Consider the following 18,686-nt stretch of genomic DNA (forward strand, 5'->3'; position numbering starts at 1 on the left):
CATTTTTTTTAAATGCATTTACTTTCAGTGATGAAGATTCAGCGCTCAGTTACCTCCTGCTGACTGCTTCTCAAGTTTGCTATATCCCACCTCAGCTCCATACCAAAATGAGATATCCAACTGATTGAAACTGTTAAAGATAACTCTTTCGTCCCAAACTAATGCAAAACAGTGAAGTGCAGTGTTTCCATGTAAATCTGAACTAGAGTGGACTCTCCTTGTCCTCCCGTCATGTAAAAAATAAAATGGAGGCTGGCAAGGATGGTAGGAAGAATCTGATCCTTTGTGTTTCCTGAAGTAAAATTATTCTCCAGAGAAGGCAGAGTAGGAATAAACTTCTTTATGAGTCAGGAGGCTTTACTGACAAGAGCTGCTATTATCTCCGTCAAACAGGCAAAGCCTCGAGTGATTGTGGTAAGCAAGAAAGAGAAATGTTGTTTTTTCGCAGTGCTAGAAAACAGACTATTTGCCAGATTGCAAGGAGTGCCGAAAAGGTATCAAGCCTCTCTGTTTGAATTAACCACAAGAATAACCTGCTGAATGAAAAGCTTTTCCGTGGACCTCTGCTGCTCTCTAATGGTGCCTTAAAGGATTCTCAGCACAAGGTTTACGTGCTCTTCCTGTAGCGAACTTTTGTTAAAACTTTTAATGCAAAATAAAAAAATATTCATGAGGTCCTTTAAGAGATGTTACCTGAACAGCTAACCCACAACTCAGGCAGCTATTGCTTCAGCCACAACCAGGATATTTTGTGTGTGGTGGGAAAGATGGTAAAGGAGAGCTAACACATAGAAATGAAGGTCTGGAGCGTATTTTAGACACAGCAATTACAGAAGTCTGGAAGGTTGTAAACCTCTGTGAAACGCCAATTTTCAGAGCTTTGTATAAATTAGTATACAAAATTACTATTCATGAGGACTAGTATTTCAAAGAAAAAAATTAGCACTGAATTAACCTTATGCAATTAACAGATATTACTGTTTACACGTGTTGCTTATGGGACATCAAGGTTTCTTTTTGCACTCTTCTCACAGATGTCCTTATCTCCCACTCCAGCACCATCGGGCAGCTGCCATCCTTCCCTCGAGCCCCATGAAGCAGGTGGACCATGTGTGGAGGATTTTGGCGCTGGACACGCCGCTGCTTGTCCCCTGGTCAGCGAGGCAGGGTGGCCGGGTGGCCTGTCCCTGTCAGGGGAGGCCCGAGGCAAGATGGCCCAGAACCAGACTTATTTTGATGGGAAAGCAGGCTCTGGGGCTTAAAGTGTGGGCCAACACCACCCAGTGGGTAGGAGCGGTCGCATTCCATGTGGAAACGAGGGGAAAAAACTAAAAAATACCAAAATTAGCAGCCAGCCCCTCTCCGGCCCCCAGGCTCACCCTGTCCCTTCAAGGCCTGAGGAGGGACACACGCCGCTCCGTCACGGCCACAGGTGGGGCTCCCGCCGTGTGACATTGCCCCCCGCCGCCGATGGCAGCCAGCGTAAAACGGGCAGAAACCGGCCGAGGATGCCAGGCCGGGGGGAAGGGGCTCAGCTCCAGGACCGGCGAGGGGCGACATCCCTGAGGGAAGCGGGGGGGGCGCGGAAATGGCGCCAGCCCGGGCGCGAGCGCGGCGGGCGGGCGCGGGTAATGGCGGCGCGGCGCTGAGGGGAGGGGAGGGCCGCGGCCGCCCTGCGCCATCTCCCCGCGCCGCCGGCGGGAGGGGAAAGGCGCCGCTTCCGCCGTGGCGGGGCGGGCCCGGGTCGAGAGCGGCGGCGCGGTGGGGCCCGGTGCGGGTAGGGGCGGTGGCGGCCTCCCCTCAGCCTCGGCCCGGCGGGAGAGGGGAAGGAAGAGGAGGAGGAAGAGGAGGAGGAGGAAGAGAAGGAGGAGGAGGAGGAGGAGGAGGAGGAGGGGGGCGGTCGTCTCCCTCAGGAAGCACCGAGGCTTGCGGGGCCCGGGGTGGAAACCGGGGTTCGGGGGTCGCCCCCTCGGTGCCAGCGACAGGGTGGGAGGGCACGGCACGGCACGGCACGGCGGGTCGGGCTCGGGGACGGCCCACTCCATAGGTGCGATCACTGTTAAACCATATTAGCACGAAACCCTATAAATGGCAGCTCCTTCGTGCGGGGGGAGTGCAGGCTGCGGGGCAGTTAAATTTCTCGTCCCGGTCAGGGATGTGGGGTGTTGACTGTTGTTCCTGCACAGACACACACCTCTGGATGCTTTTGTGCCCTGAAATCAACTTAACGTGGGTATTTCAAGTGAAGGGAAGGCTTCGGGCTTTTTATAGCCCATGGTCCGTGTTTTTAATCTAATGTTATTTTATTGTTATTGTTGTTTTATTGTTCTTTTTCCACAGCAATGGAAGTGAGTCCCATTGTGACGTCCAAGCAGCGAGAGGAGGTGGTACACGGGGTCCCGACGGAGGTGGTGTGCACGGCGTTCTCCAACTCCGTCCTCGTGGTGGTCACACAGTACGGCAAGATGGGGACAATCGTCTACGTGGACCCCAACACAATCGGCAATAACGTGGGCAGGCCCTCGCTCACCACAAAGGTGCTGCTGGGCAAGGATGAGGTGAGAGCGGATACACAGTGCACAGGCAGCAACGATAAGGGGGAAATGTAGTAGGTGGGGCTGTGCAAGTTGCCAGGGAGTTGATGAATCACCGCAGTTAAACCGTGTTTGCACAGTCGTAAGATTAAAAATCTCTTCTGAGGAAAGAGGGGTTAATCAGAAAAGTCTGCACGCTCATCTGCTCTTTGACATAACAAAAGTTTAACTAACCGTGAGTGGTTTGGGGATTTGTTATTTTGTGTCCTACAGGATATGGATTGCTTCGCCGTGATTATGGAAGGTTTGATAAAGCTCCTGTTGATTTAAAGGTTGCAAGATCAAACATGCAGCCTTTGATAACCTTTTTTGGGTTTCTGTTCCAGTGAGTTTGTTTTCCTTTTCAAGTCCCTTTTCTCACCCCACCCCCAATCTACGCCAGCCCTGTAATGGACTTTAGTTGCCCTCTCCCAAGTGTGCCTGCCAGCACCTACCCTTGATAAAGTTTAATTTGTTTTGCTTCAACAAAATGAGTTTTTATCGACCATTTCACAAAGCTAGAGAGAAAGAAGAAGAAAATGTATTTCGTAAAGCATCAACTAGTCGAGCGTTACAACAGAAAGTTACAGAGCTACAAGATTATGAGGCTTTCCATCAGGGTTGGAGCTATCAAATATTACTTGCTAACCTTAACTAGAAAAACTCTAGCAGCACAAGTTCCTGATTCTATCCGCAGCTTCCCCTTATGGAGTTCTCGTTCTTCAGCAATAGCCTGCCTTCTCTGGATGGGAGATGCTTTGCTTTCCCTTGCGTGATGTCTGCTAATTCTGACCACCTCCACCCCCAAGCTGGTTTTATGTTTTGTTTGGAAATAGGAGGTGCCTTTCTTTACTTTGTTACGTAGTATTTTTAAATCATTTTATCATCTTAATCGGTCTAAACTTTAAGAAGAGGCTTTCATTAGTTTGCTGCCTTCCTGCTTGTCACCATTAACATCTCCATTTGGGACGGTGCACACTTCCAAACCACACTGATAGCTAAAATCAAGCAAACTCATCCTTCTGATAAATATGTAACTGTGGGTGTAAATAAAAGCTAGACAAGCTGGATATTCTTGTTAAAGAAACCTCATTTATATCCCTTCACTCCTTCAGCCTCACTACTTATTTCTGGTTTTCATTATTCTGTAAAAAACAACGTGTCTTTTACAGATGTCATGCAAAGACTGTGTATATAACACTTCGGGGTCTCTAGGAATTGCAGGGTTTTTTCCAGAGCTTGTCAGCAGAACATACCCTCTTCAGCAACAAGTATTTAAAAGAAAATTGTACCTGGAGACTTCTTCAGAAATCTGGCTATGATGGAAATAGAGGCGTTTTGATCCATGGCATTTCATGTAATTTGATACTAGGTCACGTAGTTTGGGCAGGAGGATTAGCGGGAGGAAAGATTCTCTGTACCGGCTTTCCAAGTTTTCTAACCTGGTGCAAAACTAGATTCAAGGGCAGCTCCAGTTAGGTTGTTTCAGGGTGGTTTGGGTGACTGTAGCTCATGGGTCCAAACTGTCCCTTTTAAGCTGGTTGAGAAGATGCTTTCTAAAGTTCCTCGTACCATGGCTTGGCTTTGCTGACGAGCCAAACAGCGTGTCTGTTCCCAGTCGTGTTGGAACCGCTCAGCAAGCCACGTGCTCAGTCCGAGTCCAGTACCGACAGGTTCTCAACACGCTCCGTGTCGTTGCAGGACTCTTCCTCTCCTAACTCTGGGAGGGCTCTCCCAGCTGTGAGAGTGTGCATCTCTGTGCCTTTGCTTTTCAGCCTCTCGTCCATGTTTGCGCCAAAAACCTGGTGGCATTCGTCTCTCAGGAAGCTGGGAACAAACCTGTTCTTCTTGCCATGGCTTTAAAGGACAAGACCATGGAAGGAATACAAGCTCTACGGGAAGTGATCCGAAGTTGCCAAGTGTGGTGAAGTTGTGCCATCTGGATTCAAGGAAATGATGTTGAGTCCGTGACTCATCACCACTTATTTAAAAGGACAAGAAATTAAAATGATGGAATGTCTTTGTGCTGGTTTTGGACTTACTGAGGAATTTCATGAATTTTTCTCTACTGTGTAGAACATTTGTGGGTTTCGTTACTGTGGCAGGTTTGCAGTCCATATAGTCAGTGATGAGACAAGAACAATTGTCTCAACATACAAGAGAAGTATTTTTATCACATTGGGTGGGATGTATATTTGGGAAATGGCATGGCTCTGCATCTGTGTCCTGAGGAGCAGTAGATGCCAAGCTCTGTAGCTATGCTGTACCGCAAAGGGGGAACACCCAGTGCAGACTGAATAAAAGAAACATTGACAAATCTAATTTTACCTGTTTTCTTTTTTGCTCTGTGAAAATTGCTTCAACTGAAATACAAGCCTCGGTAACAAACCAACAGCAATTGCATAATAGGAAATTTTCTTGCCTGTTTTTAAGGAAATGAGTCCTATATGACTGCTTTTGTCCTTATGTCAGTCCCTTTCCTGATGTAGTCTGAATCCATTTTCCACTTTCACTCTGATTTTAGAAAGAGGCAGATAATTATGCTCTGCAAATTTCATGAAAGCTGACATCAGGGTGGAAGACAGGAATCCAAATCAGTGGTGAGAAAAAGCCAAAATAACATCTGTTTATGGATTACATGGTACCAGCACATTGGAGAGGCAACACATCTCTCCTAAAGCACCAGTCGTAGGAGACGGGGACAGAAGGGTTTGGGGGGGTTACACGGGGTGTTTCTCCTGAATCCACTGGAAAAAAGTGTTAGATTAAGTCATACGAGTCAATGCAATGCTTAATAGCAAACTTCTGCCATTTGCTTGGAAAGCACATTTGTTTTTACTTCTTCTTGTAACAAATAACACAAAGTAGTAAATTTTTAAGTGAGCTGTTGCACACTTTTGTCACTTATGAACTTGTGAGAGCAGACAGAGGCCAGGTCTTGGATTCTGGGCAGGGAAGACTTGTGCTGAGACCTGTTGGTACAGCAGAATCAGCACAGAGCCTGTGCCTGCCCCATGTAGATCCAGCTGCTGGGTCATTTTTATTGCTAAAAAAATCCCCTAAAAGCAGAAAATGGATTTCCAAAGGACTCTTTTCTCTGAAGGGCTATTTACAGTATTTAAGGGATTATGAGAAATGAAACTTTTTTAAAAAGTACCTTCAAACACTGCAGCCTTGACAAGAAATTTAATCTAAAAATAATTTTCCAAACTCTGCTTCCAAGACTCAAAGATTTGCATCTGTCAGAACTCCAAATTTTCCCTCATTTACACTTTACTTTTTTTTGTCTAGGAAGGCTGAGAGAGGCGTGTGGAATTTGTTAATGTCAGTTCTGGTTTGCTAGTAGGGATTCTTTCCTGACACAAAATTCAGTGTATTTCCCAAATCTTGGTGATCTCATGGTGTCCGTAGCTCCAGCAACTTGTGGAAACCATAAAGTAATTAGCAAATTGAATGTAAATCACATCTTCCATCACAGTGATACGGTGGCGTACCACAGCTATGCCCTGAAGACCTGAGTGTAACTATCTAAAAGCTGACCACAAGTTAACCAGCTTTATTTCCTGGATCTGTGTGCCACCAGGTCTGCACAGGGTGACGGGTAAAGAAAGGATGTGAAGATGTCTCCGATTTGATGCTCAGAGCCAGGACAGACTTACCTCGCTGCCTCTCCACGGGCAATAAATTAGACCACGAGCAACTGGTCCTTCAACTTTGCTCCTCTCTGCTCTGCAGTAAACCGGGGGGACGGCCTGCCCCAAAAACCAGGCACAAGCCTGCCAGTGCCACCAGCCGCCTGCCTTTTAGTCACCGCTATCCTCCAGGTAAGGATTCATTCCTAATTGAAGAAAATCTGCCTTTGCCGCCCAGGCAGAGCTCTCACCCCAGCCGCAGGACGTGCACCGAGCTGGGAGCAGCAGTGTTGGGCTGCACCGTGGCTTTCCATCTGTTTGCTTTCCGGGCGTGGGTGCCGAGCGCGGCGGACTGGAAAGGTAAGTTGGGGAGTTTTTCCCGCAAGGAGGCAAAGCCCGACCTGCTGCTCCAGCTCCCGCGGGGCCCGGGGTGCAGCGAGGCTGAGCGGGGCGCTGGCAGGGCCCGCTGCCAGCGGGCGGGCAAGGGCTGGGAGGGTGCCCGGAGGAGGAGTCTCCCACGGGTGCAGGTGGAGGAGGGCGCAGGGGATGCGGAGGCAGGTGTACGGCAGCCAGACCCACTCCCGGAGGAGCCCCGCAGGGTGAGTGGGGCCCTGGGGGGGTTGTGCAGCAATGTGGGGCACCCCCACACTGAGCAGAGGTTGTCCCAGCCGTCGGTCCTGAGGACCCGTGGGAGCTGCTGGGAGGGCAGAGCCTGCTGCAAGAGCCCTGTGCGTGCGTCACCCACTCCTCCGGACGGGCTTTAAGGAGGGCTTGGTGCTGCCCTGCCCTAACTTATAGCTATGTGCTATAGGTCCTTCCTCCTGGGCGACCTGTGGGTGGTATGGAGAGGCTGGGCTGGTGAAAAACCCCTGTGCCCTGGCTTTATCCGAAAGCAGTCAGGAGGAAAGGCATGTCTCCTGCGCTGGTGGGGCTGGGCCTGGATGCTCCCCTCCCCGGGATGGGGGTCAAGGATCTCTCCCCCCTTACTGGGGCGCACAGCCAGCACCCCAGAGGCACTAGTGGGGGGCTGCGGGGGCTCGCCTTTCCTTTCTGACTGGCCCAGTCCCACAAGGGCTGCTGCCGAGGTGGGGATTTGTCCCGGGTGCTTCGGGACACTGGGAGGGATGTGAGCTGGGATTCCAGGCTGTGGCAGTTTGCGGGCAGAGGGGAATCCCTAGCAAAGTGAAAAGCCCCATTTGCAGGCAGCCTGGCTGAGCACAGGTTTCACGGCTCAGTTTATCCCCTGCTCAGAGCTCACTTAGCATCTCTAATATCCCAGGGAGTGAGCGTAACAGGTAGACACTGCGCGGCAGGTACCTGCAAGGTGTCTGAAAACAGCCAGACTGGATGTGGCACTGGCGCAGTCCCGTCTAGGAGCTGAGTTTTGCAGCTAATACTGTTCTCTGTGCCTCCTCACTGCCTTTGTTTTGGAAGCAAATGGCCCTCTAACTGCATTGAATTGCCCGGCTACCTTGCAGAGCCGGGATCTAATTACCTCTGGAGCTGGGAGCCCTGTCTCCAAGCGGCACCGAGGCTTTTGTTTTTAATGACTTGCTCCGCCGCGTTCAGAGTGTGACAATGTAGGGGAGCCTGCCAGGACCGGCTGCTGGTGCCACCGTGCTCGTACCGCGATGGCTGGGAAAGCTAATAGGAGTTGGGATGTCTTGGCCCAAGCATCCGTGGCACAGCACTGCGTGGAAAACAGAATAATTAGGTCTAGCGATGAGCACAGCTCTCTGTCATGTCCTGGGAAGCAAGCTGGATCGTGTCCTTCCCTATCGTGATGCTCTGGCAGAGGGAAAGCATGGCCAAATCCAGCCATATGGCCCCAGCCAGCAGCAGGGCAGCCCCCCAAAAGAGCGAGGAGTGATGGGGAACAGGGCACAGCCGGGATCTCGCCTCCCTTCCCGTGCCGCGAGCTATCTCCGTCCTCCTGTTAATGTTTACAAGGCAGCTCTGGTGTCATCACGTTCTGTCCAAAGACCAGATCCCTCCCTGGCTCTCCCCAGGATCCTTCTTCCTGCTGGCAGGGGCAGGGCTGCGGGACGGTCGCAGGGAGGAAAAAGCCAGCTCCCCGCTGCCTCCGTAACACTATCGGCCCCGCTCTCCCTCCAGCCATCTCTGGCTCCGCTTCCCCGCTGGCGGGCGCAGGTACACTGGGGTGAGCTCCTGGGACCTCGCCAGCACGCTGCCGCCCTGGGCATCTCCACTTACAGGCAGTTCCTGCCAGGCGGAGCGAGGGAAAGGTATTTTTAGGGCTGTTGATTTGACACCAGCTGAGTTTCCTCTCCTGTGAGGTTGGGGTTCGGGGAGAGGGCAGGAGAGGAAGCTGTAGGGTGAGCTCTTGCTTTAGTTTGTTTTCTGTGTTTAATTGGACCGAGGTCATTCCCTACCACTCTTATCTGTGGCAGATATTTTCTTGCCTCTCACCAGTTCATGCTTACAGTTTTACCCCCAGGCGATAGTTACCCAGCAGCTAAAATCTTTGTTTATTAACAACGCACCGAGAAGCATCTACATTGTTAGAGCTCTGCTCACAGGTTGTTGTTGTTTCTTTTTTAAAACAGCTATTGTTATACTTGGGGAAAAAGCAGCTTTCCACAGATTAACAGAAAGAGAGGCCAAACATGGCTGTTTATGTATCTGCTGGCCTTGAGATATGAAGCTGCCCTATAAATAAGAGCGTATTACTAGGTTGGTCGTTGTTGTCTGGAGCTGCAGGGTACACAGTGCCCGGACACCCCGGACACCCTCTGCACCAGGAATGCTCGGTGCCTTGGGGCGACTGGCTTCGAGGAGGACAGACCTGCCAGGGAGATGCTGGAGCACTTCAGCATCCCCAAAGGGCAGCAGCTCTGCCTGCAGCATGGCAGGCTTGCTCTGTTGTGCTTAATTTGGGTGCAGGAGGGACCACTGGCTGCCCTTCAGGTCTCAGGGTTGGCACTGCCAGCACACTGAGACCTCCACCATCCCGAAGTGGCTGAGGGTGGCCAAACAACCTGGGTGATGCCAAACCACTGGCTTCCTGGGCAGCCTCAGGGTTTGCCCCCAGCAGGTTGTGCATGATGAAAGGAGCCAAATTTGGGAGACACCACAGGGATCCTGGTGTTTTCTGGGCTCCCAAGGAGGAGGACATCAGTGTCCTGATAACTTGTTGGCAAGGGTCTCATTATTATCATGGGTTTAACCCTTAAGTCTCTGGTTCCTGATGGAAAAGGGTCCTGAGCCACAAGTGTGAGCTCACAGGGGCACAAATGTAGGCAGGTCTTTCCCTTTCAAGCTGGATAGTGACCCCTGAGAAAACAAGGAGCAAGGCTGGTAAGGAGAAACGTGTGTTTTGGGGGACACAGGGACTGCATACACCTCCTCAGAGAAAAGAGGGCCTTCTCTTGGAGGATGTTTGCCTTTGTCTGCTGGGAGAAGCAGACCCAACCATGGTGAATAGGCTGGTTTGGGTGAGGGACAAGCTGGAAGAACCCTGGGGAGGAGATAAACCTCACAGGAGGTTTGTCCACACTGTGTGGGCTGGGAAATCTGCTGGGACCTTCCCCTTCACCAGCTTACCTGGTCCTGCCTTCCTGCGCCACTCCCTTTGCCTCTCCCTCCTTGCAGATGAGTAATGCCACGCGTGCCTTCCCCTCTCCTGCGGCGCTGGGCACCCCGGGGCCCAGCCCAGTGGCCAGGCTGGCCTCAGCCTCCCCATCCCCAGCCGTTGCCCTGCTCACAGCTGCCCACAACGACTCCCAGGACAGCCAGCGGCTTTTCCTGACCACGACGACGGCACAGGTCATCTCTGGCATCTTCGTGTGGTCGGCACTCATCGTCACCTTCCACCAGGTACGGGCTGGAGTGGAGATGGGGCTCAGTGCGGGGGTTGACGCAAGGGCAATTGCCCCCAAGTTCATTGCAAATTACTCAGCTCCGGATAATACTTCCTCCTGTTGCTGCCCAAAGGGGATATCTCCACTGTTGGGAGCCTGGTACTGGCAGCTCAGGAGGGTGGACTTTGCCCACACACTTCCCGGGTGGCTGCCAGAGCCGGGAGAGGCTGCAGGGCACTGGCACTGCCCGGAGGCAACACCCAGCGGGGTTTCTCATCTGGTACCCCCATCTTTGGGGTGCACATCACCAGCTGCCTTGAAACATATTGCCAGTGGGCATATTTTTGGGTGCTGCATGGATCTGTGCTGCTGAAGGCAGCCCTGGAGCAAGCTGGTGCCTCGGAGCACTGGGACAGGGCTGCACAGGGGCTGGCACAGAGGCGGGCACGCTCCTTGCTCAGCCCCAGGGAAGGGACCCGATTTCCACGTGTTTTCATGGAAGGGATTGTCCCGGGGACTGGGATGGAGCCTGTCTTACATGTCTGTTGGTGGAACACCAGCTGTGCTCTCACCCCCGGGGAGGAGAGGATGAGCTTCCTGCAGTCCTGCGGGCTGAGGATACCTCTGGTTCCCCTCCTGACTGGTGGTAGCCACAGCTCTGCGTGCTGGGCTCTTTGCAGATCTACACACACCTGAGGAATTACACCATCCCCAAGGAGCAGCGCTACATCATCCGCATCCTCTTCATCGTGCCTATCTATGCCTTTGACTCCTGGCTCAGCCTCCTCCTCCTCGGCAGCCACCAGTACTACGTCTACTTCGACTCAGTGCGCGACTGCTATGAAGGTGAGTGCAACCTCTCCTTGGCAGGGAGGCTGATGGCAAAGCAGGGCTCTCATCTTGCTGATTTGTGTCTCTGGACTGTCCTGGATTGCACAAAGTGACAAATCTCCATGTCTTTCACTTCCCACTCTCCCTCCATGCAGAGGTTTTCCCCTTCCTTCTCCATCGGCAGCACAGAGGGGATGCCCCACAGGCACACACAAGCTGGTGCCTTTCCAATGCCTGCCTGCAGGCCCAGAGAGACCCCAGAGTCATGCTCCTGGGGAAAGAGGTTTTTTGGCTGCCTTTGGGGTAGAAATGCAGCTTCTCTAAAGTGGAAGGTAGATGTACCTAAGAAACTGGGAAGTTGGGGTGTTTTGAGGTGCAGGGGAAGCTCGTCGGGGTTGAGGTTGCTCTTCCACCCTGTTGCTCTCCCCCTGGGGAACAGAGGGGTGTGGGCATGTGTATTACTTCAGGTTTGGAGTATAGGAAAAATAAGTGATGGGGATGTCTAAGAAAACTGTTCAGGACCTGTTCCTTGCTGACCACCAGCCCTTTGTGCCACCCCTTAGCAATTTTGAGGTCCTGCCATGCAGATGGTCCCTGGCCATTGCACTCCTGCCTGGGCTGGTCGGGGTGTGCGTGGGGGCCGGCTCCATGGGCACTGCTGGGACATCCGACTGCTGCCACGTGCACACACAGACCGCGTGTGCACAGAGGAGCTGCTGCGATTGCAGCGCACCCTGTGCACATGGTGTGGAGTGTCTGACTCCGCTTGGAAGTCAGATGGATTTGACCTGCTGCTCCTCTCACTGGGCTCCCACCCACCAGTGTCCCAAATCCTGATGCAGCGCCAGGGTGGATGAGAAAACACCTAAGCAGGAAGGAATGTGAAATGTAACAACCCCCTCCCGGATCTGCATCAGCCCTGCTGATCGTGTCTGCCCTTGCCTTGCCAGCTTTCGTGATTTACAGCTTCCTGAGCCTGTGCTTCGAGTACCTCGGAGGGGAGAGCACCATCATGACAGAGATCCGAGGGAAGCCCATTGCGTAAGTCCCAGTGTCCCAAGAGTTCCTCAGCCCTTCACCTGCTTTCCCCATCCAGCAGCCCCAACGCCATCTCCTCGGCTTCTGCTTCCAGGTCCAGCTGCTTTTATGGGACCTGCTGCCTTCGGGGTATGTCCTACTCCATCGGGTTCCTGCGCTTCTGCAAGCAGGTGGGTACCCGACAGGGTGCATTGGCTTCGCTCCCCTCCGATGAGGGTTCTGCGGGCGGCAGGTCCCTTCCCCGCTGCCCTGCCAAAAGGGCTCCGCTTCATCGCTCCCCTGAGATGCTCTTTTTGGTTTTTTCTTTTCTCTGAGGGAGGCAGCTCACCCAGCTCGCCGGCACCTGGCCAGCAGCAGGGCGCCACGCTCACTGTCCTTGCCTCTGACTCACTGCTGAGTCAGGGTCTCCTCCCACTGCAGAGCTGAGATTGCCATCTCTGTCCAGTCCCAGGTTAGCCTGGACGGCTCTCTAACTCTCCTGGGCTGCGCTGCAGGCTGAATCTGGCACCATTCTGTCCCCAAGCCACCTGGTCCCCCCCTCGGAGTGGCTACACTGCTTTTCAGGAGCTGCCTTTTGGGAGCCCTGCTCCCTCCCGTCTGCAGACCTTGAGCTGGTTCATATTTCACCCCGCAGTGTTGGTCGCTCCTGTGATGGAGCACTGCTCTCTCCTCTGTGTCTCTGTCCCCGGAGCAGAGGGGTTGGCTCACATGGAGGGGCCGGGGGTGGCAGCAGCTGCAGGGAGGGTGGTGGGAGGTCCCTGCTGCCCGGGGTGAACCGTGTCTCTCCCCTGTGCAGGCTACGCTGCAGTTTTGCATCGTGAAACCCCTCATGGCGATCGTCACCATCATCCTGCAGGCGTTTGGGAAGTACCACGACGGGGACTTCAAGTGAGGGTGCTGGGGTGGGCTGGGGAGGGTGAAGGGGATAGGACAGGTCCCTCCTCCCTCGCAAGGGACAGGGTGTCCTGCCAGCCCTCCCTGGGGAGCTGCTCTGCAGGCAACGAGAGCACAAGTTGTTCAAAGCATCTGGGAACAGAGACTCACTGCCCCCAACTGAGAAAGGGACTGAATTCCTGTGGGCCATAATAAAAAAGGTCCCACCAACAGAGGAAAATCTGAGAGCAGCCCCCTGTCCCGCCTTTCCCCCTGCCCTACCTTCCCCGGCTGGGCTGTGCTCTGCCCCGCGGCAAAGCTACGCACTTCTCCCCTCCCCATTTCATACTTCTTTGCCTCCAGTTGCGCTTGCTTCGCTTCCCACAGCCCAGGGCAGCAGCTCTCTCTCTCCCTGCAGTGTCCGAAGTGGCTACCTCTACATCACCATCATCTACAACTTCTCTGTCAGCCTGGCGCTTTACGCCCTCTTCCTCTTCTACTTCGCCACCATGGACCTGCTGCGCCCGTTTGAGCCGGTCCTCAAGTTCATCACCATCAAGGCAGTCATCTTCCTCTCCTTCTGGCAAGGTGGGTCCCACCACAGACACCCAGCGCTTCTCCTGTCGCCCAACCTGACCTGGGGACGCAGGACCAGAGCTGATCCCTCTCCCTTCCCCTGCACAGGGACGCTGCTTGCAATCCTGGAGAAATGTGGGGTGATCCCTGAAGTTCAGATCATCGATGGGAAGGAGGTGGGAGCTGGGACGGTGGCTGCTGGCTACCAGAACTTCATCATCTGCATTGAGATGCTCTTTGCTTCCATTGCCCTGCGCTACGCGTTCACCTGCCAGGTGTACAGAGAAAAGAAAGAAAACTCAACAGGTAACTCTTCCTTTCTTCTCCCTTCCTTCATCAGTGAATAAGGAAAGAGGAAACCCCCCTTATAGCATTACCAATGGGATGCTAAAAACCACCAGAGAAGTTTCCTTCTCCTGTGCTCCATGAATTCCTTCTCCCTCTTCCCTTACGATACCCACAAGCCACAGTGAGTGGATCAGAAAAGAGACCTTGTTGTGCATGGGCAGAATTAGGGGATTATGGGAGTACAGCACATGATGCTGGAGAGGTTCCATCCTCTTTGAAACACGGAGCTGGGGTTGCCTTTCTTCTCGTTGGTGCTCGCCACTGCAAGCTGACATAGCCCACGATGAGCCCCTGATCTTGAATTTCTAAGGAAAAGTGTCACTCCAGTTTTGGAGCGCTTGGGCTCATTGACCGTCTGATGTCCCACCACCCTCCTGCTCTCCCTGTTTTTCAGCAAACCTCGCCCCAATGCAGAGCATCTCGAGCGGGCTGAAGGAGACCATAAGCCCCCAGGACATCGTGCAGGATGCGATCCACAACTTCTCACCCGCATACCAGCAGTACACACAGCAGTCGATGCAGGAGGCAGAGCGCAAAGCGCCGGGAGAGAACGGGCACGTGGCCTCCAAGGTGGAGGGACCGAGCGGCAGAAGGAGCAAAAACATTGAGAAGAGAGTGCTGATCCTGTCAGATGAGGAGCTGTAGGACATGTCAGAGGGGACAGTGATGCTGGAGAGGTTTAAACCCATGTAGATGGGAGCTGCTTTAAGCCTGAGACAACCTGGTCTAACTGGAGCACCGAGAAGCCAGGAACTCTACCCAAAAAGCCAGTTTCTCAAAGGGAAGATGCAATAACCTAGAGAAAGGTTAAATCAAATAGTGCCAGCTTCTGCTGCCCCATCTCTCCTGGTGTTAGGGACTGGGCTGTCTGCTCCTGTGACTAAGCAGTTCTGCAGTGCAGTCTGGGCTTTGTCCCCACTGCTGGTGTCTTGATGCCAGCCCCGTGCCCACGCTGGGGGATGCCCGGCAGGGAAGGGAGCTGGGCTGCAGGACGGACCAGCCGCCCTCGCCCTCCTCTTACCTCCAAGCTGAGGCCTGAGAGAAATGCTTTTCTCAGCACAGTTCTGCTCTAGTTTCTCCAATTTGAGTAAAAAATGATCTCGAAGGGCCCTGTGGAGAAAACCAGCCCAGGAAGGTGACTTCACTTCACCTGAAAACCCGGTAACGGTTCAAAGACGTCATTCCTTATTTTTAAATCTTCTCCCCTCTCCTCCCAGAAAAGCCTACGGAGTTGTGCAGAAGACCTTTACAGGGAGGAAGAGTAAGTCATCCTCTTCTCCCTCCAGATGGGGATGCAGCTGTCTGAGTAACTCCCCCAGGAGTGGCGGTGGAACCTCACTTGGGGCTCACTCGGGGCTAACACATGGTCTTGCAGCTGCGTTTCTGAGAGTGGCCTGTGACAGAAGCACTTGTTTATGTCTAAACCAGCTTATCTCTGAACGGATCAGAAGTTAAAAGGGATTCCAGCTTCCTTATCAGAGTCTTTATTAGGGAACCAGACTGTGACTGGCGGTGGTAGGAATGCGCTTACTGGGAACTGTCTGTTCCTCCTAACCCTTCGCTATTCACCGTCCCTGGGCTTTGCCCAACCTCTGGGAAGGGCGGTGGGAGCCGAGCCCGGCCGGGTGATGGTGGGCGGATGGAGAGGTGCTGGGGGCTGCTGCTGCTCAGTGGGGGAAGATACTGCAGGGAGATTCTCCCCACATCAGTGATGGAGAGCGCACATCCTTCTGTTAAACTTCCTCTCTGTTGTTGTTTTTTCCAAATTTTTAGTCCAATTTCTATTCCCTTGTTAATCAGATGATCCCTGGGAACTTACTTAGGTACTGGCGGGGCTGTTGTTTGGGAGTGGGAGCTGGGTGGTGAAAGGACAAAGGCAAGTCTGCAGCCTCAGATGTGCAGTCGTGTGGCAAACAAACCAATGGGTAAGGCTTAGAGCTGTTTTACAACTCCTACCAGGTGTTTTTTTTCCTTGTTATTAAGCTGAAAAATGTAAATCACAACACAAAATTATTTTATTTATGAATTTTTTTCTAATAAACAGCAATTTCTACCATGGAGTGAGCAAGTGTTTTCACTTAGCTCAGCAAGCAAAGCCCACGATCTGCCTGTTCCTGCTCTAATGCTGATGCTCTTAAGCTCAAGGTCCTCCCTGCCCCTCGATGCTGGCCCAGCAGAAATACCTGCACACGCAGCATCCTGCACATTTTGGCATTCCTACGGGATTTGTGCTCATCTTTTTCACTCCACAAAGACTGTGTCTGTGTTTCCCGCTTCCTATCCTTGCACTGCACCTCTTCCAACCCTCACCTAAGCTGTAGATGCAGCAGTTCAGAGCTGCTGGATCCGCTTTAGCCAAGCTAAGCACAGACTCCAGCACCAAGACGACAATCTCTATTTATTATTATCCAAGAATTCTTGTTGTGCTGGAAGCCTGGACTCCACACGAGCAGCCTATAGCTAAGCCAGCTTTGCAAGTGCCTCTGCTCTGAAGCACCACGCTCATACCTGCTCAGCCGATGAGACTGCTGCCACTTTTCCTGCAATGAAGTCCATAAGAGCCATACGCTCTGCGCATCCAGGCATCCATCCAGGGTCCTGTGCATTCTGAGAGCAGGACCCTTCTGCCTGCAAAGTGCAGCTTCGGTGCTCAGGGATGAGGTCGCTTGGCTTTGTAACGCAGCCAGCACCGAAGCGGGGACATCTCTCAGCTGAACATTTTGGTCTTCTCCATCCCTCTGGGAGAGGGTCGGCCACAGCTGCAGGAACAGAGGCTGCTCCAGCTCCCAGGGCGAGGACAGACTGCAAAGGTGATGATGGCACATCTGTCGGCGCGCTCGCAGCCGCTGCGATAAAGACTTGCACAAGAACACAGCAAGAAACGTAGTTGTATTTCATTGCACAAATGATTGGCTCCGGTGCATAATGGGCTGCATTCATTGCTCTTGCCAGCAGGTGCAATTCCCACTGCAGACAATAACATTTGCCTATTTATGTCAAGCCCTGATTACTGTATTATATGTAAAACAGGTCTTTCTTGCAAGCAAAACAAGAGGGGGATAAAAAAAATCAGCTGTGACTTATCCAAGTCAGCAGTGTGATACCAGCCTGAAGGAGCCGTGCTGGGCTGGACACCAGCTGGCTGCTGTGCCGTGCAACAGCAGGCAACGCTCCCCTCTCCAGCAGGCGCGAGCTTGGCCTCCTGGTCGTCCTTTTTCTTGGAGACGGGAGAGGCAATAGCTCACGGCTCGGGCTGAGTGCTGTCACGGCCCTCAAACCGTTACACTGTCAAAACGCATCCACGGGGAACAGAAATACCAACAGTGCAGGCTGAACGTGTTCCCCAGCAGACACGGTCCTGTGCTCTTCTGCTAACGCGTCTCCTCCACCTCTTCAGCAAGGACGCGGGGAAAGCTGGCGGCGAGCACACGGGTGACCTACACAGGAGCCTGGCTGTGCCTGGAGCCACGCCAGCAGGCAGCTCGGGAGGAACAGGCTTTTCTTGCTGCCAGCAGCAGGCTCGGGTGGTCGGCAGATTTGTTTTCCAGTTGTCGCTTGTCCTCAGGCTTTCCCCAAGGACAAGGCTGAGCTGCGGCTATTGGTTCTCCGGGTGGTTTTTGGGCTTGGCTCCCACCGGTTTACAACCTGGTCGTGTCAGGGACGCATCCTCGTGGGGCACACCCTGCCATCGCACTCCTGAGAGCTGGGGCTGACCACGCTTCCTGCAAGCGGAGGGGAAGGTGGCCCCTAGCACCGCAGCAGGGCCAGTGCTCTCATGCACAGCTCCTTGCCTCGCAGTGCCCAGTCGGAGGCAGAAAGACTTTTTTTGGGTGCTAGCACCTACCAGCGAGCCCCTGGGCCCATCTGCTGACAGGCAGCCAGCTGCCAGACCTGCATCAGAAAGCAGGATTCGTCCACAGACACTCTTCTCCCTCCAGCTGTAGGACTTTCCTCCCCTAAGCACAGTGAAGGTTCAGTTTCCTTTCACTGCTGAACCTCCACCTGGCCCTTTCCTGATGCCCTTTTACTCCTGAACTAACACTCCTCTATCCCTCCAATAGACACAACTGGCCCACCTCCCTCTCTTCTCCTCTCCATCATCACTGGCTCCTCGCTGCCATCTCTCCAGGCAGGAGCTGAAGCAGCTGATGATTTTCTTGCTCAGCACAGTGACTGCAATCACCCCCCAGGCTTATCCATGACCCTGCTCAGCCAAGCCTGCCTGGCCCCACCTCTGGCATCTAATGACCATCCATTACCTGCTGACACACAAAGGCTTTTCAGCCCTGCTTCTCTCCACTTTGCCCTACCTCTAATTCCAACTTCAGCCAACGCACCCGTCTACCTCCAACCTATTGCCTCAAACTGGCAAGGCCAAGTGTTTTCCTCCTTCGGCTGTCCCTTAAAGAAAACCGAATAGGGGATTAAAGCTAACACAGCCTCTTAAGAGCTCACTGGCACAAGGTATCACCTCTTTAGAGCCCCAACAGGGAAAAACTGAAAGGTGGAATATTGATGTACAGAGTTAAGGCAGTTTATTCACAAGCAGTCGCTGAGGAAAGCAGTGAAGGGATATTTCACAACCCAAAGGAGAAGGGAGTGTCTTCCTCCAGCACTGCAACCCATCTCACAGCACAGGGTCTCCAAGCCAAGAGCTCTCAGCATCACCACTGCAGGCAGGTGCCTGCTGAGCTATCTGTCCCCACTCGTTCTGCCATAAATACCCTCCACTACACACAAAGGCACAGCCTGGGTTATAACAGATGTACATGGTCTGAGCATGGGATCTACCAGGCAAGCAGCTTGGACAAGAGCTATCCCTTGGGCATGTTCCAAATACACCAGGGCAGCACCACAGCAGGGCTGGGAGACAGGCGAGCTGGCTACCCTGGGCTGGGTCAGATGCTTGCAAAAGCACGAGCAGCCGCCGCGCTCGCCTTAGCCCAGCCTGCCTCCCAGAAACACATCGCTCACCCGCAGCGCCGCAGCCGACA

At 53.3% G+C, this 18,686-nt stretch overlaps 2 protein-coding genes across 6 annotated transcripts; both read left to right on the forward strand.

The window, feature by feature from the left end:
- Positions 1-1,667: 1,667 nt before the first annotated feature.
- Positions 1,668-4,895, forward strand: PSMG3 (proteasome assembly chaperone 3). 4 transcript variants are annotated; one of them, XM_074841250.1, is made up of 3 exons: positions 1,668-1,777; positions 2,341-2,558; positions 4,349-4,895. In XM_074841250.1, the coding sequence occupies exons 2-3, from the start codon at positions 2,343-2,345 to the stop codon at positions 4,499-4,501; spliced, it is 369 nt and encodes a 122-aa protein (XP_074697351.1). In that variant the 5' UTR covers positions 1,668-1,777; positions 2,341-2,342; the 3' UTR covers positions 4,502-4,895. The 4 variants fall into 4 exon arrangements, with proteins under 4 accessions (XP_074697351.1, XP_074697352.1, XP_074697354.1 ...); XM_074841251.1 differs by having other exon boundaries at positions 1,735-1,771; XM_074841253.1 differs by lacking the exon at positions 1,668-1,777 and adding an exon at positions 1,926-2,047.
- Positions 4,896-6,759: 1,864 nt separating this feature from the next.
- On the forward strand, positions 6,760-15,748 carry TMEM184A (transmembrane protein 184A). Of its 2 annotated transcripts, none has more exons than XM_074840586.1 (9): positions 6,760-6,804; positions 9,818-10,042; positions 10,707-10,872; positions 11,808-11,898; positions 11,990-12,065; positions 12,692-12,783; positions 13,187-13,356; positions 13,453-13,650; positions 14,087-15,748. In XM_074840586.1, exons 2-9 carry the CDS (start codon positions 9,818-9,820, stop codon positions 14,335-14,337), a joined length of 1,269 nt encoding a protein of 422 aa, XP_074696687.1. In that variant the 5' UTR covers positions 6,760-6,804; the 3' UTR covers positions 14,338-15,748. The 2 variants fall into 2 exon arrangements, with proteins under 2 accessions (XP_074696687.1, XP_074696686.1); XM_074840585.1 differs by lacking the exon at positions 6,760-6,804 and adding an exon at positions 7,418-8,356.
- Positions 15,749-18,686: the final 2,938 nt, after the last annotated feature.

Source organism: Strix aluco, chromosome 15, assembly GCF_031877795.1.
Source record: "Strix aluco isolate bStrAlu1 chromosome 15, bStrAlu1.hap1, whole genome shotgun sequence".
Taxonomy (NCBI): Eukaryota; Metazoa; Chordata; class Aves; order Strigiformes; family Strigidae; genus Strix; species Strix aluco.